At 42.2% G+C, this 26,396-nt stretch overlaps 1 protein-coding gene across 1 annotated transcript in view; it reads right to left on the minus strand.

The window, feature by feature from the left end:
- TMEM117 (transmembrane protein 117) overlaps positions 1–26,396 on the minus strand; it is a 336,233-nt gene that overhangs the window by 150,746 nt on the left and 159,091 nt on the right. Inside the window, exon 4 of the mRNA XM_083182660.1 lies at positions 361–460. Coding sequence (XP_083038786.1) covers positions 361–460 — 100 coding nt within the window. The remainder of the gene's footprint in view (positions 1–360; positions 461–26,396) is intronic.

Here is a 26,396-nt window from a genome sequence, read left to right on the forward strand (position 1 = left end):
GTTTGGCAGTTTTCCAGCATTTCAAATCAAATGGTCAACTGTCATCTGCTCTCATCATGACCAGGTTTTTGTTCCAACCAGCCAGATCTGACAATCGATCTGTAGATGTATGGCCGGCTTTAGAGGTGGGTGATTGAGGGTGAGCTCCAAGAACAGACATAGTGGCATGTGTTAGAATAGGTGCCAATATGTCAAGTACAGCTAGTAATGCCTGCTTTGCCACGACCTACTTATGCAACAAAAAACAAATGACTTTATATGTAAACTAAACCAGTGAATTGTACAGCAGCATACTGCTAGGATCAATGGTAAATGCTATAATTTCTGCAGAATGTTGAAGTCTCAAAACTGTATCCTCACCATCCAGGCTGTCACAAAGTCCCCCATCCATGTGCCAACTGCTGCCACCTTCATAAAACTTTCATTCCTGATGCCCATGTATTCAGTTATAATGTATGGACTGTGAAGAAGAAGGAATACAAGAGGATAAATGTTAGGTGTATTCATATGACTTGTTTGCTCATATTAATCTACTGGAAATACAAATTTAATTGCAACTGACCAAAACTGCAAGTTATATGCAGATCCAAGCAATGTGATATGTGTGATGCAACTCCTCAGTTTATACCAGTGACAAGAAAAGGTTTAACACCAACACGCTGTCTGCGCCTCCACCTTCACATGTATAAATAAAAGAATTATACAACCCTTATCTGCACAGCTTCGCTGTAAAGAGTGCATCCAGTACAAAAATCACAATGATGTTCTCATCAGACGGATGTCATAATCATATGAAAATAAAACAGAGAGTGGATCATAGCGTAACACAATTTAATACAATACAATAAAATTCGGTATGATACTTCAAGCTCCCTCCTGGGATAACAAAACTTAAAGCTCAATTACCGGAATAAAATGAGAACCTTAATGAAAAGAGTTCTCAATAAAGCATAAAATGTATAACAGCCTTGGAATCAACACATATTCTGAGGTGAGAGAAAAGTCTGCAATTACCCAAAAACATGGAGAACTAGATGGAATCAGTTCTCAATAAAGCATTTCAGGAAAGAACAGCTTGATGTTCAAGTTACCAGTCCTGGACCGCTGCAGCAGGTTCCTGGCTGATATCTTCTTCCCCAGAAGGTATGAAGGTCCTCTTGTGGCTGTGGTGTAGCTGCCGGGCAGCTACACCACAGCCACAAGAGGACCTTCATACCTTCTGGGGAAGAAGATATCAGCCAGGAACCTGCTGCAGCGGTCCAGGACTGGTAACTTGAACATCAAGCTGTTCTTTCCTGAAATGCTTTATTGAGAACTGATTCCATCTAGTTCTCCATGTTTTTGGGTAATTGCAGACTTTTCTCTCACCTCAGAATATGTGTTGATTCCAAGGCTGTTATACATTTTATGCTTTATTGAGAACTCTTTTCATTAAGGTTCTCATTTTATTCCGGTAATTGAGCTTTAAGTTTTGTTATCCCAGGAGGGAGCTTGAAGTATCATACCGAATTTTATTGTATTGTATTAAATTGTGTTACGCTATGATCCACTCTCTGTTTTATTTTCATATGATTATGACATCCGTCTGATGAGAACATCATTGTGATTTTTGTACTGGATGCACTCTTTACAGCGAAGCTGTGCAGATAAGGGTTGTATAATTCTTTTATTTATACATGTGAAGGTGGAGGCGCAGACAGCGTGTTGGTGTTAAACCTTTTCTTGTCACTTGTACTCTGTTGGGGCAATTTGGGAATACCCCTTTATCACCACTCACGCATTTGCTGACTCTGCCTGAGGCGCACTGTGTCTATACTATTTTTACCTATACCTCAGTTTATACCAGACAGATTAAATAGACACAATACATAAAACAGCAATAGTTACAATTGGCATTGCTTGACAAAGTTATCAAAGTAATCTGACAAAAAAAAAATCACATATAAAATATTACAATTCGGAATTGAGGAAGCCGCCCTGTGAGCGGAGAAACGCGTTATCAATTGGAGTCTGAGACGAGTGAGAAGTCTGACCACCCGGCACACACACATCATCAAGTCGGTCCCGTGTGCAGCACAAACATCGCGGCACAGTCAGGAACGGTGGCAGAGTTCACTGGGGTGCCGCCACGCCACGAGACCCCGGTGTGTACACACGGCAAGGAGCTGCCGGCGTACAACAAGGTCAGACTATCCACACACTGAAGGAGTGCCGGAGAGAAACCCGTATCAGCGGCGCCACTTGCATTGAAGCCGCACATTCCACTCCGGGTCTCCGTGCCTCCAGTCCAAGTGAGGACACACTACATTACCAGCGGCTGCCTAGTCTGAAGGACCGGTAATATATAAATCAATGTGCTGCTTCTTAATACTGTGCTACCAACTGGGTATCTGGCCCTGACTACCAATTATTTGGACATGCTAAATGGTTCAGTAACATTTGTCTCTTTTTAATAACGGATATCCCAAACTAACTTACCTTTATACCCGGACGCGGGTAATTTTTACTAAACAATTGGACGACACACTGGCATGTATTCAATGCTCCTATGTTGCCGTAAATAATGGTGAGTGTGAATGTTTTTTGGAGAGTAGTGAACTTTTCTCTCCTATTTTGTGCTTCCCTGTATTCAGCTCTGTTGCTTCTCCAAAAATAATTTGCGAAGCTAACTCAGTTCACCCTGCACTTCTCCCCATGTCTGTTCAATGGGGATTTTAGTGTCTCTCTCAAAAAGTGTATTCAATGCACAAATTGCGAGTCCTGCTGGTTTCTTTTTTTAGAGATGTTCTCCATTTTTCCCTCGGCATCTTTTTTAGGTGAACTGTAGGGCTATCTTTGTTAAAGTTGTTTTTTGTTTTTTTATGGCTTATAAATTAAAAAAAAATGTACTCTAATGTATTTATTGCAAGTGCCATAATGCTGTAATTCTATATTAATTTATTTGGAATTTAATAAGTTATTTTAATGGTAACCAATAAGAAATCATTTTGGAATGCTCCTAGTAATTTCCCATGCTTCCTCTCTTCTTCCTCACCTAACCCCCAAACAGGCTTTTAAACACGCTAACAATTATAAAATAAATTAAATAAAAACACAGGGCAAAGAAACAATGCTAAAAGCACAACACAAGGATAAAGGCCAAACAGAACAAAATACACCCGTCTGCACAAACCCAATTAAAATAGTCACACAGCCATTTGTTGTAAAATAAATACTGAACAAAACATTTACCTTTCTAAACCTTTGTAAAAAATTACAAGTCCACAAATGTGAGGAACACGCTGCTGAGATGAACACCCTGCTCAGGAATATCCAGGACCCAGTCTGACCAGCTCACGTGGAGAGCAGGAGAAAACAGATGTCTCCAGTTACAGCACTCCCATTTGAACTCGCATAATTATGCTAAGTTCGCAAAAGGGGTCAGTGAGCTGGCCACAAGTTGAATACTGAGGAAGTCAGAAATGAGGAGATAAGAAAAAGTGGCGAGCACTTCAGCGAGATCACAGGGACACAGAACAGTGAGCGGTGAGCCAGACTCTCAAAAAACATTGAATACTCCTCAGTGTGTCCAACACAGGCAGGGCAGGCGACAGGGGGGGTCAAGGGGGACAAGTGTGACGGGCCCCAGAGATCTGAAGGGCCCCAGAGTTTCCATGCCCCGGCATGGCCACTGCCTGTACTAGCTGGCCTGTCAGTGACCTTTGGGGCCTGGCCGTCTACTGTGCAACATCTGTGTGTGGCTGAGTGTGACTTACTCACTGTGTGCCACTGCCATCTACTGTGTGCGCGATCTGCCACTCGGCGCGCAGAGCCATCTACTCTGTGTGTGCGCACGGCCTGTGGCCGCAGGCGCACAGCCGTACCCCCCGCTGGTGCTGTGGCCTCAGTCTCTGGCTCCTGTACTTCTACTGCGCATATGCGGGTCGTCTGTTCTGCACTCTGCGAAAAACCTGCCCTGCCTGCTCATAGTGCTCAGAGTTCTTTTGTGAAAGTGACAGGCCAACAGCAGCCAGAAGCCAGCAGGAAGCAGCAGCCAGGAGCCAGGCCAGCAGGACTGAGAATGAGAGAAGTCCGCACCTGAAAGCAGGATCTGGAGCAGCAAAAGGTTAAATGAGGCTCATGCAGAAGAGCGTTGTGTGGATTTGGGATTAGGTGGGGGGCCCCAGTAATATCATTGTACAGGGCCCCAAGATTTCTGTTGCCGGCCCTGAACACAGGCTGCTAATCAAGTGCTGCTTATTCACTTGTTCATTGTTCCCCCTTATTTCCTCCTCCCCCCCCCTTTTTATTTTCATATTTATCCATTTTTTTTTTCTTTTAATAGTTTTTTGTATTTTTCTTGTGTTTTTGTTTTTTCTTTTTTGTATGTGAAGGTTGTGTGAATATATGCCCAATTGCATATTTAAGTGTACATTGGCACAGAACTAACTGCCTTTATTCTTTGGTGTACCAATACATTTTACGGTACTTGTTTCCTAGCACGGCCACACCGATTTACATCGGGGTGGTCGTGTCGGAAAAATCGCGTCGAACGCATCGCATGCGATTTGGTCGCATGCGATGCGATTGACGCGACCGACCCGATTTTTTGATTGAATGAAATGTAAATCGGGTCCCTGGGACCCGATTTTACATTGGATTCAATGTAAAATATTCCCAACCCCCCCAAATTTAACGGCGTAAACCCCACCCCACGATAGACGCCAACCCGAAGCGCGGCGAGCGCAGCGAGCCCGCGAGGGGTGGCGGTGCGCGTCCTCCGACCTTTTCATTCCCCTACTATCCACGTCGGCGTGGAGTTGAGAATAGAATAGTGTGGCGAGCGCAGCGAGCCACCGAGCCCGAAGCGTGGCGAGCGCAGCGAGCCCCGCGAGGGGACGCGTATACCTGTGAAGTTATACGCGTGCGCTCGCCACACTATTCTATTCTCAACTCCACGCCGACGTGGATAGTAGGGGAATGAAAAGGTCAGAGGACGCGCACCGCTGCCCCTCGCGGGCTCGCTGCGCTCGCCGCGCTTCGGGTTGGCGTCTATCGTGGGGTGACGACGGGGACATCTATAATGTGAAATGGGTCATATTGGCCCATTTCACATTTTTCACATTTTCTCACGATTTCAATGTTAAAAAATATTTTAACATTGAAGCCTATGGAAAAATCGGGGGCATCGCGTCGGGACCAATGTTAATGGTCCCGACCGACGCGATGCCCCCGATATTTTACCTTTCCCGACACGATCCTCACGATTTCAATGTTAAAATATTTTTTAACATTGAAGTCTATGGAAAAATCGGGGGCATCGCGTCGGTCGCGTCGGGACCAATGTTAATGGTCCCGACCGACGCGATGCCCCCGATATTGTGTCTTAGCCGGCAAAATGGACCTGATTTCAAAGGAAATCGGGTCCATCGTGTGGATCGTGTACCTTAACTTAAAGGTACACGATCCACAAGATTGTGGCCGTGCTAGGAAACAAGTACCCATTTTACTTAAGTATATTGAGTCTATATTTCACTTCAGCGCCCCCTGCTACTTTTTTTTGTGTTCTTTGATAAAATATTACAGCAGGATTTTTCTAGGTGGTTACACACTTATCGATTCTCTGGGAGATCTGACTCCCAAACAATTATAGAGGAAGATGCAACTGCATGTCCTTCGTCCTGAGTAGGCATTGGCCATGCTAAAGAGCTTACATGCCACCATCCCCAGGTGAAGGTGGTCTAAACGAGTATAACATTAGGTGTCTTGACTTCAATTCGGGGCTCTGAGGAGGGGGGGCATACGCGTTTACCTTTACACTAGATTACAATTACACGCAGCATAGCGAATAGGTCTGAATCAGGCCCAATGTTATTAAAAATCTCTAGTGGAGCACTGTGGAGAGAGGTTTTGGGAGCCCCTTCAAATTTTGCTATGGTGTCACAAATTTCTATCTACACCCTGTTTTCAGATAATTTGGTGCTCAATAAGCAATAATAGAGACTGATACAAGATTGAAAACCCCAAAAAGCATGGCAAGAGGCTGGAAGGCACAGAGTGTTCAGTGTTTCAGTGGGCATGATTCCAGTTACGTACAGGAAAAGAACTACAAACATGCAACCCACACCTTGATATTTAGGTGTGGGATGCATTTTTGTAAGACAAGACGTTTTATCTCCTGCTGTTTTTCACCTTGCAGACAGGGCCCAATCAAAGGTTGCAGGTGCCCTAGGCTAAAATACATGTAGCTCCCCTTGTCGCACATCACATCATGCCGCAGGTCACCTTTCTCCACATCACGCCACACAACCCTTTCCCCCACATGACACCAGACAACCTTTTACCCCCCACAGGACGTTGCACATCAGATTCCCCCACATGTTGCCACACATCCCAGTCCCCTACATCACACCGCACCTCTACGTACTGTTCATCACACAATCAACATCATGATGCACGGCTCAGTCCCATACATCAGGTCACACATCCCAGTCCCTGGCACCATGCTGCATGTCCCTTCCAACACATCACACTGCACCTCTATGTACTGTACATCGCACTGCCTACATAATGCCCCACGTCTCTGTCCCATACATCACGATTCACATCCCAGTCCTCCAACATCACGATGCATGTCCCCTACATCACACCCCAACATAACATAATTTGTAGGATGAGGACACTGTACACAACATGGCACATGTAACAAAGTTATAAAACCAATAATGTCAATGCCTGCACAGGGCTCCTCACCTTGTGCCTATGTTAAAAGGCTGGCGCATAGCTCGTATCCCTGCTGCTCACTGCAATTGCTAGCCAGCCAGTAGTACTGGTTATTACACCTGGGCAGCTATTGTCCTGGAAACACTTATATCAGAACAGAATCAGTCACAGGGGCTGCTAATCAAAATCGGGTCCCCCTCCCGGTCCCCCGGAAGGGTGGGCAACCCTCCCGGAATCTGGGGGACCCCCCTGAATCCCCCGAATCGTGGCATGTAAATGCCGCAATCCGCGGGTCTCAGAGGAGGGGGCGGAGCTAAAATGGCACAATCGCGTCCTTTTAGCCCCGCCCCCTCCATAGATAGCAGTCATTTATTCTATTTCCCGTAGTGGGGGCGGGGCTTAATGACGTCACCGTCAAGCCCCGCCCCCCCGATCGGGTAAGGAAAGTCTCCTCTCCGGGCTTCTCCCGGAGAGGAGCATTAAAAAGTCGGCAATCCTGATATACATATATAAATAGTGTTCCCTCGAAGCTTCTTTTGCTGGGTGCTGTACTTTGCCCATTTTTAAAACCTCAAAATGCACCCTACAATTTTTGAGTATGGCACTGTGCGCCCTTACGCTGCCCCCACTGCGCTGACATGCCACTGAGAACATTTGGTGTGTGCAATTAGGTCTAATGGGTATTACGATGTATGCCATCATAAGTAATGGCCATTATGGTGTGTGGTATAATGTGTAATTGTCATTACCACAGAATATGTAATGGGCATAGCAGAGTATGACAATGTTTCATGGGCGTAATCCTAGTGCATTGTGCAATTTTTTATATATGCGTTTTTTGTTGTTTCTAATGTAAATTTCTAATATAAAATGTGCCTTCCCTACTGAAATAAGTGCCTTGCCTGGTGGTCAGCTCCCTGCCCTAAAAAAATCCTAGAGTGAACATTATATATAGACATGCATACATATATATACACACACACACATATATACTAAACCCACACCCTTGCGAATCCTACATTTTCTTGAGCAGTGTGTTACTGTGCATGCATTATTATATAATGGGGTATATTTACTAAATCTTCTAGATATCATTTAACTGTTGCATTAAAAAAATTATAGAATCTGATTGGATGCTATGGGCAAAACCCTCACTTTTCTATTTTAGAAAATCTATGCTAATGCCTGTTATGCTTACTATAAAATAGGTTTAGAAGTTTTGATAAACATTTCAAAAGCTAAGCCTTCTTAAGTTCTGTACACACAAAGCGATTTTAGCGAATATTGCTAAAAATTTTCAGCCAACGTCGCTGGTCGTTGGTGAAAATGGTGCAATCAGCAATATGGTTTCTGAGCACTAAATTGCTGAGAGATATTAAAATTGCTGAGCAGCCAAATTGCACCATGTGTACACAGCCTTAAGTGACTAGTTTTAGGGGAGTATCCAATTTTGCCCTAAAAAGTATTACAGAAGTCCTAATTGAATACATGTTAAAAATATAGCGTTAAAACATTGGGTAAAAAGCACGTAAAACTCTTCTTTGCTTTTGGGGGGTATGCAATGTGCCGCCGCTATTTCTGACGTGGGAAATAGCAGCGGCTCCCTATTCAATGCTGTCTTTAACGACAGCATTGATGCGGGATCACGGCAGAACGGGCCTGACTTCAGAAGCTGTTGGGCCCGTTCTACCGATAACGGGCATGGATTGTCGCAATCTCGGCCGCAGATCGACAATCCATAGCCGTTCTCGCGGCCAAGCCCCTTTGCGCTGAGCAACAGACGGGACATTGAATCCCGGTATGTCGTTATGTGGTCGATCTGACCGCAAACGGGCTAGGATCACGGCTGCCAGCGGGGATCGACAGCCGTGCTCCCAGATTGCATACCCCCTTTAGTATTACTGGATTTTGATGAAGAGAAAGTTTCCAGCAAAATAAAAGCTGGTCGTTTCTTATATTGTGTATTGTCAAGCTGAGTCAAAGCATGGCATTATATATATATATCTATATAGACAGATCGAGAGAGAGAGAGAGAGAGAGAGAGAGAGAGAGAGAGAGAGAGAGAGAGAGAGAGAGAGAGAGAGAGAGAGACAGTCCAGGTGATCTAGCACAGCCACTTGTAGTGATTGCTTGGGCGGGTGCCAGCACAGCAAATAAAGCTTACACAGTCCAACAGAAGTGCAGCACTCCAGCCTCTTTAAATATGACTTTCTTTTATTGTCAATCCTTAAAGCAACGTTTCGATACACTTAAGTATTATCGTCAGGCTGATTATATATATATATATATATATATATATATATATATATATATACACACACACACACACACACACACACACACACACACACACTGAAGTGCGTTTTCTTTTTGTAGTCTTATATTTGTTAGTCAAAATTCCCTAACATATAAAATATTTTTATTTTATTTTTCTATATTTTGGTTTCCATTCTATCAACAGCTGTGTTTGTTACTGATGTACTAATATATCATTTTATGCACTCGGCTGGCGGAAATTATTTTCATTTATGAACTTTAAAACATCCAAGTATCCATAATAGAACAAACAGCCTCCATCTATCACCGCTAGCATTTGCAAACAGATCTACATTAAATTAGACATTGCTTAGGCATTCATATATTTTTAGTGAGTAAAGGATACTTCCAGAGGGACTATGTGCACAGTCATATAGTTATTTGCAAAACCAACGCTTGTGATGTTTTGTTTACCATTCAGATTATTATTTATGATGCTGCACAAAAATGTTTCCTACCCGTCAGTATGAAATGATAAGGTAATAAACAGATTGCCCTCCTCCAAAAAAATAACACAACAGGGCCTAGCATAGTGGATCTTGCATGAAACCACTCTACAAATAAAGACGCATGCAGTAAGGGTGTGGTCATACAATATGCAGACAGCAACACAGACACAAACGTACCTGAAAAATGCATATTATTTGAAGGAGGTCATGGAAAAATGCAAAACATTATCTAGCACTAGCAGTCTACAAATGCACTAGTGATTGTAATAGATGCTTCCTTTAATTCTTCTGCACATACTACGATTTTGTGCATGTACTCCGCAAATTTACTTACAAGATTGGGAGGATTTTGAAAGATTAATGATGCCTAACAGTGAATAAGTTATTGATGCCCATCAGTGAAGAAACACAGTATACATGGAAGAATATTTTAAATTATATTTACCGCACACAGCCTTAAAACTCTTAGGAGTCCCCAATCCCTAAGTTCTAACAGGCTTAAATATGTGACGGAAGTTCTGCTAACAGAAATCAGTGGCATTTTGGGTTATCAAAGCCACAGATATTCGATATGTGATAAGCAAATAAGTCTATAAGGCTAAAGGTGCCCATACACGTTACAATTATTGTATCCAATATTGGATACAATATCGCATCTCATCGCATCTCGATTTTGCGATAAGATGAGATGAAATCTAGTACAAAAATTATGAGCAGCAGATACTTTTTGTACTAGATCTCATCTCATCTTATCGCAAAACCGAGATGCGATGAGATGCAATTGTAACGTGTATGGGCACCTTAAGATGGTTCACAGCACCTCAGAATATGAGCATTTTGTCATGGCAACCCTAGGATAACAATTTTTTTAAATACATTTGGAAAAAATATATGAACTTAAATAAATTGTGCCTAACTGTCATGCTAATGGTGCATACACACTGTGTGATACACACAGGTCGCTGAGGGACCCATCAGGGTGCCAGCATCAGTAAGTGCATACATATTTGCCAATGGTTGTGGGCCATACTGCCCCATTAATGATCCGCTCCCTCACTCTACATGCACAGACAATAAAGGGGGTCATTAAAGACCTGCGGGAGTGCGCATCATCCATTGGTTGAGGTATGCAGACTTGTGCAGAGAGAATTTGATTTGGGTGGGGTTTTATTTCAAAGTGAGATCTATATTGCAGTGTAAAAATAAAGCAGTCCTTATTTACCCTGCACAGAAACAAAATAACTCACCCAAATATCTCTGCACATTTTACATCTGCCCCCCTGCAGTGCACATGGTTTTGTCCATCTAAGAAGGATTTTGTCAGAAAGAGTGAACTAGAATAACCCCCCTGATGTTGCTGGTCTTCAGTTCTATAAATATTACATTACCATATCTGGACCGGGCACTCAGTGGCTGAATATATATATATATGTATATATATATAATATAGACAGCAGCGGCACTCAGCGGGTATATTGAAATAATTCTTTAGTGATACAAACCGATGTTTCGGGGTTCAACATAACCTCTTTATCAAGGTGTACAAGCAAGTTGAAAGAACTAATTTTGACTGAGAGATCGCCCGAACCAATGCAAATCAGTTTTCCATGTTAATTCATTGAAATGGGTGGTATGCACGAAGGACAAGCTGCATTCCAACACTTTCAGCTCCTCCTTACTGAAAGTCTTTGTTGACAAATTATATACTATTGACTCTGCATGGTCTTTTATTGAGCCTCCCTATAGGTGGACAACCACTTCCTCTTTTGGAACCCCCTTTCTTGTTGGTTCCTTTCATGGGTTCTAAAGGGACACTGGTCTCTCTATTCTCTGAATCCACTTGGAAACCGCGGTCACTATTTGATGACTCATTCTGTTTCCTAGGGGTGGCACCCCGTGCCCTTCTGAAGGGTCTACATCTCTGAGACCTGGATTGCGGACCTCCTTGGTCAAGTCCCTCTGGTAAGCCTCTACCTGATTCTGAAGCTTAGTCAACCAATCTTGGCTGGTATCTTGCATGAACCGATTTTAGTGAGCTTGTCGAACAGCTTGGTGTTTTCCTTGGCAACCTTGAGTTCCCTGCCCGACTCTTCCACGACCAATAACTTAAGGTCGTGGCTGCATTTGTTGAGGATCCCCAACCATTTCCTTCAAAATTCAGGTTTGTCCAGCATAGGGGAAAAACCCAGTCTAGAAGCACTGTACAGACAATGGCATACCATCCAACATGACCCATTCCATTTGGTACAAAATGCTCTGTTTTTGTACTTCTTTTTTAATTGAGAATTGCAGTCACCTGTTCTAAACTAGTTCAGTGATGATAACTATTTTCCAGCAAAGGTGATGGCAATCCTAAATTAAGGAAGAAGTCCAGAAGCAGATCATTTTGTACCTAATGGAATGGGTCATGTTGGAGGGTATACAATGGTACAAATTGCGCAAACGCGCAACCTGGACGCGGTGGACAAGCCCATAATAATGACCATCATTATGCTAATAACCTCCAATGCAATATAGCAAAGATATTAAAAGGTCTAGCATTTATATTTAGTGTGCACCTGCAAACTCCTCCTCCGGCTTAAGCACTACAGGTCTCAGCAGGTAGCACCTCATATGTCCAGGGTGTGCAGTTTAGGGCCCCTCCCGCAAACGCAAATTGGATTTCCTGCTCCACGGGGTTTCATTGTCCAATTATCATCATGACAAAATGATACCCCGGGGGTTCAGAGTGAGGAACGTTCCTACCATAGGCAGCCACATTCCCGAATTTTGCATTTCTCACTCTAAGAACAACTTTATTTTCAACGGCAAGTTCTTCCGTCAATTATCTGGATGTGTGATGGGGAGCTGTGTCTCCCCGGCATTCGCCGATATATACATGTTTGAGGCTGAAAAAGCTATTTTATAAGGACACCAAGACCGCTCAAAAGATCTTGTTGCCAACATGTTATATTGATGACTTATTCATGCTGTGGCTGGGAGATGAAGAGGAGCTCAACAAGCTCATCACAAACATCAACGAGAAACCATTACCCATCAAATTGACTATGCACGGTTCAAGATTGGAAATCAGTTATCTGGACGTGCTAGCAAGACTCAACAATGGAGAGATCAGCACTACACTGTTTACAAAATCAACGGACAAGAACATGATCTTGATGGCCAATAGTTTCCACCCCATAGCATTGAAGAAAGCCTTGCCCAAATCGCAGATGCTAAGGGCGGCGAGAATAGTAAGTCAGCCCTCAGAACTTCCAGTGGTATTTGATAACTTCATCACCAAATTTGCATAGATGGGCTATTACAAATAGCTGATGTTGCAGAAAAAAGCAGAAGAAATGGACAGGGAAGCTCTATTGAATCCCAGGATGACTGAGAGGAAGAAACAGACAGGTGAGATCTTGTGGCCTATAAATAAAACAAATAAAAATCTTCCAGGCCTGAATAAGAAAAAAACAATGCTCTGCTACACCAGAGGCCGTAGCATCAAAGATGAAATAGTCCACAGTGATGTCTCTGGGTTCTCCCTGTCTAGTCAGTCCAATAAAAAACTTCCTCACAAGATGTCCTGGCTGTTCTAAATGCCTCAAGTGTACTACCTGTGAAAATATGCCAACACAAACATCCTATGTACACCCGCTTGACAACAGGAAGTTTTCCATAAAACAAGTTCTCACATGTAAAAATCGACCTACATAGTATACGTGATACAATGTCCGTGTAATAAGATATATGTGGACAAGACAGTAAGGACCATGAGAGAATGCATGGCCATGCACAGGTCCTCCACAAATGCAGCATTAGAGCGCAAGATCAATGATCAGCCAGGAGCAAAACATTTTGCAGCCGAGGGATACAAGATCACGGATTTTAAACATATGGCCATTGATATGGCAAAGGAGTCTCCTTAGTGCTCCCTGTGGATGTGTGCTCTCCAGTGTCCAGATAGCAAAATAGACTTGCTATCTCAGGGCTGGGCAACACCGGCCTTCCAGATGTTGATGAACTACACATCCCAGCATGCCTTGCATCAGTTTCAGCATGGCCACATAGCAAGACTAATGCAAAGCATCCTGGGATGTGTAGTTCATTAACATCTGGAGGGTCGGTGTTGCCCAGCCCTGTGCTATCTGGACACTGGAGAGCACACATCCACAGGGAGCATTAAGGAGATTTCTTTGTACTGATTTTAAGCCATTTAAAGGAATAAGGGACTCCATCCTTTTTTGAGGACAAAACTATATATAAAGTTCTCCCGTTTATGTGTTTATGTGGTTATGTCTGGAAGTATCTTGAGCGGTACATAATTTCCAATACACTAAAAAGGTGAAGTAATTATTTATCTAAAATGATTCATAAAAAGTACTGCACCCCTGATGAAGTCTCGTAAAGAGACGAAACGCGTCGGGTACTTGTTATGATACATATTGGAGAATATTACCGTTCCAAAATTCAATAATGATCATGGTTGTATAAATTAGGGGAAGGACTAGTATCATTTGGGTGCTTGTTAATACTATTGTTTGTGGCATTGGATTGGTTGGTCTGTAGTAGGAGACTTAGTGTTAATAGCGACCACACATATTCAGCGCAAATTCTAGACATATTTTACTTTATATATATATATATATATATATATATATATATATATATATATATATATATATATATATATACACACACATACACACACTGCATTTGTGCAGTGGTATGTGCCGTGGTATGTGCCGGTCTCCGCGACACACATATATATAACTAGCACAGGCAGGAAAAGGTGCGCTGACACCTGCTAATTAAAATACCACAAATACTGGGGATTTGAGTCCACAAAGACACTTGTTCAAAAAAATTTTTGAACCGCAGCTCCCTTTTTCAGTCTCAGTCCCCGTGAGACAACGCCACAGCAACCTACAACAAACAAGATGAAAAAGGGGCGCCCAATAGTGTAGTATTGTCAGATCAACAATATATTTATTGAATAAAAGTGCGATATATCACTAGTACATTCAGCGTACCATAAAAGTCCTCAGTGGTGGACTTAAAACCACATGGTGTAAAACAATCCACACTGGCAATAATGCAGGAACAGTTTGTGCTTTTTACAGTGGAACACTCATGGAAACCACAGCAAGGTCTCCCCCACTAGCGGCACTTCCTGAGGAATCCGGCGGTCAGCACAGCCGCTTTCGGCTTGAGTCTCCTGCTTTCATGCTTTCAGAATCGCGTCAGTTAGGCCACGCAATATAATAGCAGAGTTCTTGGACATTCCGTTGTTAAGAATTTCTTAGTGGACTCTGAGATACAATTCTTCATGTATGCATCCTCCAGCACTTGATCCAATTCAGCCTTGTAGATAGATGTCGGATCAGAGTGTAATTTCTCATATGTCGAGTTATTGTTCATTTGAGAGTATATCTCCTTTTTGTATGCTTTGTGGCCAGTTATACAACAAGACAGAGACCTGGTGAAGTTGAAAAATACCTTGATTATACCGTTGCTATAAGAGATGGAGAAATATCATAGACTGGGTGGTCCGTACTGATATTTCAAAGAGAATACCATCACACACTCGTGTCAAGGAAGGTGGTTGTTATACGTGCACGGGATGCACGACTTGTAGGGGGAGGTGAACACCAAAGTCTTTTTTCACCCTCTCTCTGGCATCAAATTCAAAATTAAGCATCCGGTAACCTGTACCAGTACCCATGTGGTATATATGATTAAAGGCCCATGTGGGAAATACTATGTGGGCAAGACTGTTAGAACCTTTTGAGAGAGGATAGCATTGCATCGCTCTGCCATTAGAGCAGCTATCACTAAAAAAGATAATGACCAACCCGTAGTAAGGCATTTTGCCCAAGAGAAACATAGCTTGGCCAGCCTACGCTACATCATCATCGACCATGTCCCCTTTGATCCCAGAGGGGGTGATCGGGCCAAGAAGTTGTTGCAGCTTGAAATGTATTGGATATACAAACTTGAGACGATGAGACCGCGGGGTCTCAATGAACAGTTCTCGCTGAACATTTTTCTAGAACTTTATTGTTTATGGGGTTCAGGCTCATGGATACCACGGCTGTGTTATGTATATTGTATTTATGTTCACATTGGTTATTATGGTTCTTTTTGTAAGATGTTGTTTCCTCTATCTTTGCAGAGTATCTTGGGGGTGGTTGTCTAGCAACCCTGATACACACCGGATAGGCGGTGATGCAGTGACAAGCATGACGCCGGAAGTACGGGGAGACCCGGAAGAGTGTTGATAGGGCACTGCTGTAGGAGTATAGTGTGGACCATGACACGATTATGGGGGCATACAGTATTAGGGAATATAGCCTGATTGTGGGGGCATATTGTGGATTTGGGCTCTATAGTGCAGGCAAATAGTAGATTAAGATATAATTATTTTCTGTTGATAATAAAAAGATTATTCATATACCTGGTTTATTGATGGAGGGTGGGATCGGTCCAAAAAATATGCAGATGGTGCTAGAAGATCTGGGGCTTTATTTCTGATAATATTTAGATAAGCGACATGACAGCCCTACAAAAAATAGGACAAGCCTCATGCCCTGATTAGGAAACCACACAAACCTCTAACCTCTGCCAAAATATGTCCTTATTATACAGAGATTAAATCCTCTAAATCTGTCTTCTGAATATCAGGCCAAATGATGAAAAATTATGACATTATGCAATGTGCACATCAAGCAACATCTAGTCCTGGTATTGCAAGATGTAAATGATGGGGTTAGAGTTTTTGTTTGTGATGTCAAAAAGTCTCCTGACCTCAAAGCATAGGAAGCAGGAGGAGTGCTGATGGCATGCATTGTGGGAATACAGGCCTTGTAACGTGAGAGATGAAGGCAAAAGCACAGTCAATAATACTAAATACACAACAATTGAACACAAAATAAAATGATTGGCTCCTCAGCACTTTTTTCCTCTAGCTGTTTAAGGCCTGCTAATATTTACTAACAAGCTGTTTGCAAACTATACACCTCAGGTGTGGTTTTTCAGCATAAAATCAAATATCATACATCCATGTACAGTAAGTTCAGAGACCTTTGAAAAATGTACTGTCTAATAAGATCAAGGTTATTTTTTTTATTTTTAAACATTGGAATAGTTCCCACAAGCCCTTTACATCATGCCAAGAACAAGTCATGGTGACAGAAGTATAATAATACAGGGTGGTTTCTCCTGCCACAATACCTACCTATTGTCAGGGGGTGGATTATTAAGTTTAAATTGATAATGTTTCAGAAACTTGGAAAAAAAATATTTTATTGAACCAACAAAATTATTTTCCCACACTGGCTATGAAGAGAATGTGGAGCTAATCCTAGCTTTCCTAATTTACAGGTTCATTACATGGTGGATCATTTTTATTTTTAACTTGAATGTGGATCCAATAAGAATAAAATATAAAAAAAAACTTTGCATATCTATTTATATATATTATTAGGGATCAAATAAGAAAATGGTTTTGTTTTATTTAATAAAAGGTGTAAGTTAAAGGTCTTGTTAATTTTTTATCATATAAAACATAAAATATCTTTATTTCTGCTTCAGCACAATGGACACTAATCTTCGTTATTATATTTGAAAAATCGGCGTGGCAATGCTGCCACTCCCATATAATTGACCTAGGTCCAATAGCCAAGGGGAGCACGGAACAGCCTTTCATGGGTTTGTAACCTCACCCATAGAAGCATAATGCTCACGGTCTCTCAGTTACAGTAGAAACTAGCACAGACTGTACAGAGTTTTTGAGGATGGTGATTGCTGTAATGCTAGAACTGCAGATAAAGCTCTGTTACTTGCAGGTCTGTGCAATTTAGCTGCAGTTTTTTATTATATTTAGGATTATTTGAGAAACAGTAATGGTGAGTACACACGGTAAGATATGCCTTTCCGATGTTGACGATATAGTCAACATCATGTCGGCATCGCATGCAGATCGCAAGGGTTTTAACCCTTATGGTCTGCTTGCGATCCCGATGCGCGTTCACGTATCGCGAGACAGATAGCCTTGGCTGCATTGACTATATAGTACAGATCTGCACTATATAGTCAAAATTACATGCCGTGCTATGCGAGTCCCAATACGATCTGATCGTATCGGGACTCGCATAGCACGGCATATTTACCGTGTGTACACACCATAAGAAAGAAAAGAACATTGAATGTTAGTGATGAGAAAAACAAATATCAAAATATAAACACTGCTGAAATATTAAACTAGGTCTATGAACATACATTGCCTGGTTGCATATTAGCAACATTTTAATAACCTCTATCTATAATTCTGACTGAGAGACGGAGTAGGAAAAAATAAAAAAAACACAACAGATTGACTGTTTCGTTAAACATGTAAAACTGCGTTCCATCTGCTATTATTTTTCCTATAACGCAGAACAAAAACATTCATATTTTTCCACGTCCTGACTTTTTTCTGTGCCAGATACTATTTATAAACATTATTAATGAGTATGTCAGTTGCAGAAGTACACTGTTAATGTTAAGCTTCTTTTGTGGAAAACAGCCAGAACAAATCATTTTCTATTTGTTTATATATAATATACATAGAATAAGAGAGCACATATGTGGAATGTCGCTTATGAATGTGTAATGAAGTGGAATATAGGATATTTAGACACACATGTACAGATGAAATTACAATAAAAAAAATTTGGCTATCATATGTTTATGGCAAAAATATTGTGCTCTTGTTTACAAATTGATATTTTATTAGGCAAGTGTCTCCACACACATACACACACACCAGAATCAGATGCAAGCAGCTCGCACCCACAACTGAGATGGTATGAACACTTATGGAACTGCAAGTCTTGTACTGGTATCTCGCTGCTTGCACCTAACTGGAATTACCCCCTTAATATTACATATAACCTTGGTCACCTCTAATTTAAGTGCTACTAGAAATACAGGAGCAACAAACCATGTTGCAAGGGTTGCAAATGCACTGTTTTGGTGCAGGGTAAATACAGCCTGCCTCTGCAAGAATCCCATGGAAAATTCAATTTTAGAAGGTCCCAAAGCTACCCCCAAGGGTAGGAAAGCACTAAGAACATTGCAAAACCACCCGACCAAAACTAGAAGCAGCAGTAGCAAAGGTGTCAAGCCTGTAAAAATGTATAAAGGTCTGTGAGCTAGGCCAAGTGGCAGCCCTACATAACCGAGTCATTGAGACTCCCCTGGTCGCAGCCCAAGAAGGCCCTACCGATCATGTAGAATGTGCTGAAATGGACAAAGGAGGTCTATTGTTTGAAGACAAATAGGCCTGTTTGATGGTGAGGCAGATCCAGTGTGCCAGTGTTTGCTTAGAAGCAGGCCAGCCTTTTTTATTCGCATCATTTAAGAATAAAGCACCCGTTTTCCGTAGTTCTGCAGTTCTGTCCACAAAAATGCGTAATGCTCTTACCACATCCAAGGAACTGGACTCTCCCAACAACGTAGGAACCACAATGGCTTGATTCATGTGATATGCCAATACCACCTTAGGTAAAAAAATCTAACCGTGTCCTAAGCTCTGCTCGGTCTTCATGAAATATCAAGAATGGTGAGCAACAAGAGAGCACTGAGCTCAGACACTTTTCTAGCCAATGCCAAGGCTAACAGTAAGACCGTCTTCCAGGTTAGCAGACAATTCTGATTCCAATGGTTCAAATATGGTGGACTGAAGAAACAAAAGAACCAACGGCAGATCCCAAGGTTCAATTGGGGCCACCCCTGGGGGTTGAATATGGAGGACACCTTTCAGAAAGGTCTGGACCTCTGGTAGTAAGATCAACCGTCTGTGAAAAAACACAGATAGAGTGGAAATCTGCATCTGAGCCTAACTATAAGCCCGCTGAGAAACCCAACTGGAGAAATCCTAAGAGACGTGCCAGGCAGAAAACCGTGGTGGGAAGCTTTCATTGTTCACACCAGCAGACATATGCTTTCCAAATTCTATGATAGTGTAAAGAAGTTACTGCCTTCCGTGCCCTCAGCATTGTTGGTTTCACCGCATCTGGACTACCCAGTCTCTTCAAGAAGGTGGTTTCAACAGCCACGCCGTCAAATGTAACCATGATAAATTGGGGAAGTGAATGGTCCTTGAAGAAGATCATCCCGAAGGGGGAGCAGCCAAGGTTCATGTGCCAGCAGGCGTTGAAGGTCTGTGTACCAGACATAAATGTTAACAACCAGTGGTATAAGTGGCATGTTCCCCAGATCTCTAGCTGTTCGAGGTAGGAGAGTGCACGATTAAAGAATTCTGACCCATAAATGAGGATGAAATCCATCTGTCCCAGATTTTATTGTATTTACCCTCTGCCCTCCTGGCCAAGTACACAAACCTGTCATGGTCAGCCACTTTGTTAACCAGTAGTACCCATGCCCTAAATGCAGGTCCCCTAGGGGCCAGCCATGTCCTTGTGATACAGACCTTTGCCAATGTACAAAGGTTGGTAATATATCTTTGAGTGTCTGGATCTAAGGCATCCTCCTCAATAGCTGCCAGTATGCATGTCAATGGAGTCAGGATGTCAGCTGGGATACCGGTGGAGACTATAGCCCGAATAACTGCATCCCAAAAAGTCACAATCACAGGGCAGGACCACAACACGTGCCAGAAGTTGGCATCAAGCGTGGAGCACTTGGGGCATTTGGAGTCAGCCCTGCCGCCTATGTTATTAGGTAAGTAGGAGTTAAGTAGACCCTATGAAATATATAAAGTTGTATTTGCTGAAAGCGCGCGGATGTGGTTGACATTTTAGTGCCTTTCATGGCCAACTCCCATGACTCTTGAGATATTGGGCCCATGTCTTGCTCCCAGCGCATTTTCAAGGAGGTGAGATCATTTTCATGGTGTGCAGTGATGAGAGCACCTAGATACTAGATGTGGGCGGCCCAGGGAGTGTAGCAGCTTTTTAACCGGAGAGTCCTGAATAAGAGGTGGACGCTGGGAGAATTGAGCCCCGCATGCATGTCTCAGCTGCAGATACTGGAAGAAATGGGTACTTGGGACTGGATATTTCTCCTGCAGTTGAAACGCATCCCTTCTTAGCTGATCCGAGGAAGTTGAATTCAGTAACAGATCGTCCAGATAGGGAATGACTGTGATACCCTGCAATCGAAGAGCCTCCACCATGCAGGCCATTACTTTCGTAAAGACCCTTGGAGCCGATGAAAAGGCCAAAGGGCAGGGCTTGAAACGGAAAATGTAGCTGTGGAATGGCAAATCTCAGGTTTTAATCTTGTTCGCAAATGGGGACGTGCAGGTATGCGTCCTTTATGTCAAGTGAAATTAAATATTCCAATGACTCCAGACTTGCGTTTACTGATCGAATAGATTGCATTTTGACTTTTTGGTACAGGATGTAATTGTTGAAGAGTTTTAGGTTTAGAATTGGGCAAAAAGATCCGTCCAGTTTTGGTATGATGAATAAGTTTAAATAGATTCCCAGGCCGCTTTGGCTTGGTGGAACCGGAATGATTACTCTGGATTGAAGTAGGGTGTGTATTAGCCTTCTGAACCCCCTCTCATTTTGATGGTTCTACTGGAAGCCCCGTAGAAAAGAAACAATTTGGCGGAGGGAAGGCGAATTCCAACGTATATCCTCGGATCATAATTGCCCAAACCCAGTTGTCCCTGCAAGTCTGAAGCCATTGTTCATGAAAGAATTGTAGATGACCACCAACCCTGGGATCCCCCAGGTGGGCTGGAAGCCCGTCATGCCAAGGGCTTGTCTGCGGGTTTATTGTCTGGATGGCGAGAGGCCGCGGTGGAGGACAAAGCGACGGCGGACATATTTCTGTCTCTGTCCCTGCCTGAAGCAGATGCACCTCTGGGTTTTCCCCTAAACTTAGGGGAGCCCCGAAAGGACCGAAAGGATGGTCCCGAGAATTCCCTCTTTGGTGGAGGCGGAGGAGTCTCCCACCTAATATGCGATTCCTGAGGAAACAGGTAATAGATGTTAAAACACTTTGACATCTGAAATTTTTTATCAGATGTCTTCCATGCTTTAAGCGTTTCTTCATACTTAACAAAGAGACTTGAGCAGGAGATTCACCCTCCTCAATATTAAGGTTCATCTTTACTGCAGATGTAAATGCCCTGAAGCTCCTCAGAGTCCTGAACCTCTACCAACTCTACATCAGGATCTGGATCACTGAATGGAGCCCTGGCCCAGAAGGGTTCAGCTGAAGAAACAGAGGCCAGGTGATTATAAATTACCTCCCTGTCTCCGCTAATTCAGCTGCAAGAGCTGACATAATGGAGGCCATATCTACTGCAGGGGGAGCATATTCCACCTGAGTCCTATCAACTGTAGATGAAACACCTGACTTTGCATGACAAGGTTCACACAGATTTACACAGCGTTTACAGACAAAAAGCTTCTGAGAGCCCTTAGAGGAGGTACCGTTGGAGGACATGGTTAAACCCCCACACACAGCAAAAGGAAAAAACAGGTAGAAATTAAAGGCAGATAGGGGAGAGGAGCCACCAGTCCCACAATGAGCCCTGACCAAACCGCACTGACTACCGACAACACACTCCCACCCGCAGAACAGCAACACTCACAGTCTCTGTTTTGCGGTGTGGGGATCGCACAGGACCTGGAGCAGCAGACAGAGCCTTCCAGCCTCCCGAAGCCTGCCTCTTGGGGAAGATGGCACCGGGCCATGCGCTTGAGCTGCTTCCAGGTAGTACAACCAGGTTAGCTGTCCATGCACAGCTCCCAGCGTGCAACATTTGAAATAGGCAGCTTCCCGCCAGTGCTAGCCTGACCGGCGCAAAACTGTGCTGCAGCACTCTTCAGCCTGTTCCCCCCTGGGTCTTGTGTGGCTGTCAGCCGTACGTACCAAGGCAAACCGCAAGCGGCTGTGATGGAAACCCTCCGGTGTGGTAGCACCTGGTGGCTGTGGTCGCAGAGTAACACCGCAAGCGGTGGCTTAAAAATGAAAGTAAAAAATAAAGTTAAAATTAAAGCCGACTCCTCCGGCACTTTTTATAAGACTGGAGACTGGGAGGAGGGATGGAGGGGGGGAGCCTGTCACACTCCAAATAAATATAAAGTGCCGACTTCTACTAACACTGACTCTATCCCCAGCGTTAGCAGCCTTCAGTGTTCCCTGTGAATGAAGGAGAAAGTAGGAAGCTACAGCTGTTGTAATTATATCCAGATAATACATGGCCAGTGTCTAGATAGACCATCAATAGTTTGACAAAAAAAGTCGACATTCACAAGGTTGACATTGATAAAAAGGTTGACAAGATCGACAAGAGTTTTTCTAACGCTTCCATAATGCATTTTTTCACAGGTAAAAAAGAAATTTAATTAAAAAAAAAAAGTGTCAGAATACTGTATAATGCGGCTATCACGGTCTGTGTCCACATGCTGAAAGCATTCTCCTCCTAAGGCTTGCTTCAGACAGGAGAGGATGGTGATGCAGTCATCCTCTACTGGCCCCAATGTGACATTATCATGTTATGTTAACACTCATACTTCCTACTGACCAGAGCACCGAACAGAGATCTCCAAAGCAGTGTACACAGGGGGCGAATAAAGCCTATATCGCTGGGGATATGGTCATTGAGTGACCATATCCCGGTGACGAGGGTTGCTCCAGCAACCAGCCCAGTACTGGTCGCAGGAGCATGCTCCTGCAAACCGTGGCTTTCTCCTTCAGTGACTGGTCACTGATGTAAATGGGACACTCAGCGATTTTTCACTAAGCCAGGGGTTCCCAATCTTTTTTGAATCCCGGCAACCTAGAGTATCGGAATTTTTTCACGGCACCCCTAGGCCCCCCAAAAAATTATTAGATTGGGTTTATATGCAATTCTTAGGTTCAGTTATGTGGTAAAGGGCAGGATTTGCTTCTTTTTGTACACATTTTACCATTGGCAGCCACCAGCACTGGTTTTGCCCATTAATAATTAACCATAAATAATTTGAATTGGTCCTGGATCACCAACCCGGGGAACCCCTGCAAGTGTTCCGAGGCACCCCAGGGAGCCACGGCACACAGTTTGGGAACCACTGCACTAAGCGATAATAAGTCAAAGTCGCTTATCAAATGTATGGAGTATTAGGTCTTATACTATGATTCCTTAGCCGAAGAATAGCAGCACATGTGCCTGCCCTGTATGTGGATGTGCCTAACTGTCACAGTTGAAAGTGTCGGAGGACAGACCAGAGCTACGAATGTTTCTGGGGGAGGTCTGACATTAGGGCATGCCTGTGTACACTTCTAAGCACCTGTTATACTACCAATTGTAGGTCACCGCTGTATGCCTAAATTACATTAATGCACTATTTATATCCCTATTCCATGTGTAGAATACTTTCAGAATCACTAATGAGTGATCAGCAATACTATAGATCAGCTAGGAACCCTTCAGGGATAGTCAACATGCAGCCTTCCACTGCTCATATTGCATACACCTTGCTTCAAACCAGGAAAAAGAAACTTGTCATAAATACAGTGCTAAACAATAATAATGAAATTGTCTCAAATAATCTAAATGAAATAGAAACTATACCTAAACTCAAAGATACATTTTAGGGAGTATACTATATTCTTAAACTTACTTTTGTGTTGGTTTTCAACTATTTTGTAATAGTCTTACTATAGTCCTAATTTGTAAGACTCTTACAAATGTATTTTTTAATTATTTATATTTCAAAAGAACAGTTAGGATTTGTATTTTAACATAATTAAGTAAATGCATACTATGAAATATTATTATTGTGGAATTCAATATGTTTGCCGATATTTAAGAAACCAGAAACCACGCAGTGCTGAACTAGCTCAGGTGGTATTCTAGTTAGCTGCTTCTAGTAGGGCAGCCTTTCTACATGTCCTTGAACTAGCAAGTGAAGAAATTAATGGTGCTAAACTGTGGTTTACAACTCACAGTGTTGCAATAAATAAGCAATAGGATCCTCAGTTACCCTTAAAATTCTTAATTAGATCCAAAACTCTAATGAATACATAAATAAATGAAGGGCAAAATAGACTTTTCAGGAAATAAAAGCTTCAATTATCATTAAAAAAAAAACACATGTAAAAGGGCATTTGTGTCAAAAAAAAAGAAGGGGGAGTATTTAACTATGAGCTACAACAAAATATGGTCATTAAATTTTCCTTATGTTCATTTTAGGATCCCGGCATGTTTCCATATTTAGTAGAACCCACCAGTAAGTCAATATGGTTGGCTACTGTCAATTATTAATTACTGTTACTAAGTAAGAAGACATGTCTGTAATTAAGTCGGTGTTATGTTAGCATGGTGCTACTGAAGAGTGCAGTTATCATCTGATATAAATATCAATTGGAAGCAACATAAATCTATCAAATGTCATAGCAACACAAAGAGCAAATGCAAGTATGCTACTTATGCACATTTGCCTTAATTCTGTAAAGATCATTATAGCAAACATAGATAACATGAGTATTATATTGACACTTATGTATTCTGCAAGACATTATACCGGAATAGATCAAATAGATCAAATGTGTGGGCTGTAGTTCCTCAAGGCAGTCTTTAAGAATATCCTGTGCACAGTATGTTTCCCAACTAAATTTGTTATATGGGACCCTGGGGTTAACCCGATGAAGCTGAATCACAGTAGTGCAGATATACAGATGTTAAAGTTCAACAGTCTTAAATAGTATTAATCATTTCAGTAGAGTAGTGGTGTTGGCAAGCTGCTGCTGCTACTACTACTGGTCTACAGATAGGCAAGTTGTGTGTGCACATTTACAATGTGCATTTATTGTAAACTGAATGTTAATGTGACTTGAAGTAGAATCTATTGCTTATGCCCCACCACATTTTTCCATCCACCGTCATCATTAGTATTTGGCACTTACATCTATTCCACTCTAGGTGCAAAAGATAAACTGAAAAAGCCCCCCCCCCCCCCCCCCCCCCCCCATATCTTTTCAACAGGTTTGAAATATTACTTTCATGACCATGTTGGAAAATTCATAATGTCAAAATGGTGATGTCAACACATGATGGTGACTATTTGACTATCAGGCAAGTCTATCACTAACCCTAACCAAACCTAATGATAATACAGATATTGGGGGACATTTAATAGGATGAGAGATTTTAAATCTCCAGTTTTTTTTTAAAGTGGCAATCATTTACACTACAAAACCAGTTTGGTTTTGCAGTGTAAATGATTGCTTCTTTAAAAAAAAAACCTGGAGATTTCTTATCAGATCTCTCATCCTATTAAATTTCCCCCCAATATCTGTATTATCATTATGTCTGAGGGTTAGTGATAGACACCATTTTGACATTATGAATTTTCAACATGGTCATGAAAATAATATTTCAAACCTGTTGAAAAGACTATTCTAAATTTTAAACAGCAAAGTTCAAAACATACCCATCTCTTTCAGTTGTTAATTTTTCTATTCATCTCTTTTTTCCCCCTTTTTTCACTTACATAAGGTAGCTAAATATTTGGCAAATGATTTTTACTGAGTGTGCAGCATTTCTTCTGTTTTAGCATATGTATGAGTGTACTTTATTTTAGTTTTATATGCTCTTTTAACGTATTTGATTTGGTCAGCCTATATTTTTTATGTGCACATTTATTTGCAGTTATAATAAGAGCTGCATAGTTGACAAAGCACGTTGCCTTTTTGTGTTTTTAAGGGGTATACACACGGTGCAATTGTCTTGCAATTAGATCTCATTTGATCAATCAGGATTGAATCGCACAGCAATCTGTAATGTATATATATATATATATATATATATATATATATATATATATATATCAAACAAGTGGGTCGGAGGAGCGCTCAGTTCTCTGCTTTACAGGAAGAAATTCTGAGTTTTAGTCTCTAGAATTAGCCCCTGCAATCCACGGGGTTATGCACTAGACCTGT

Source organism: Crinia signifera, chromosome 4 (assembly GCF_055691185.1).
Source record: "Crinia signifera chromosome 4, ASM5569118v1, whole genome shotgun sequence".
Taxonomy (NCBI): domain Eukaryota; kingdom Metazoa; phylum Chordata; class Amphibia; order Anura; family Myobatrachidae; genus Crinia; species Crinia signifera.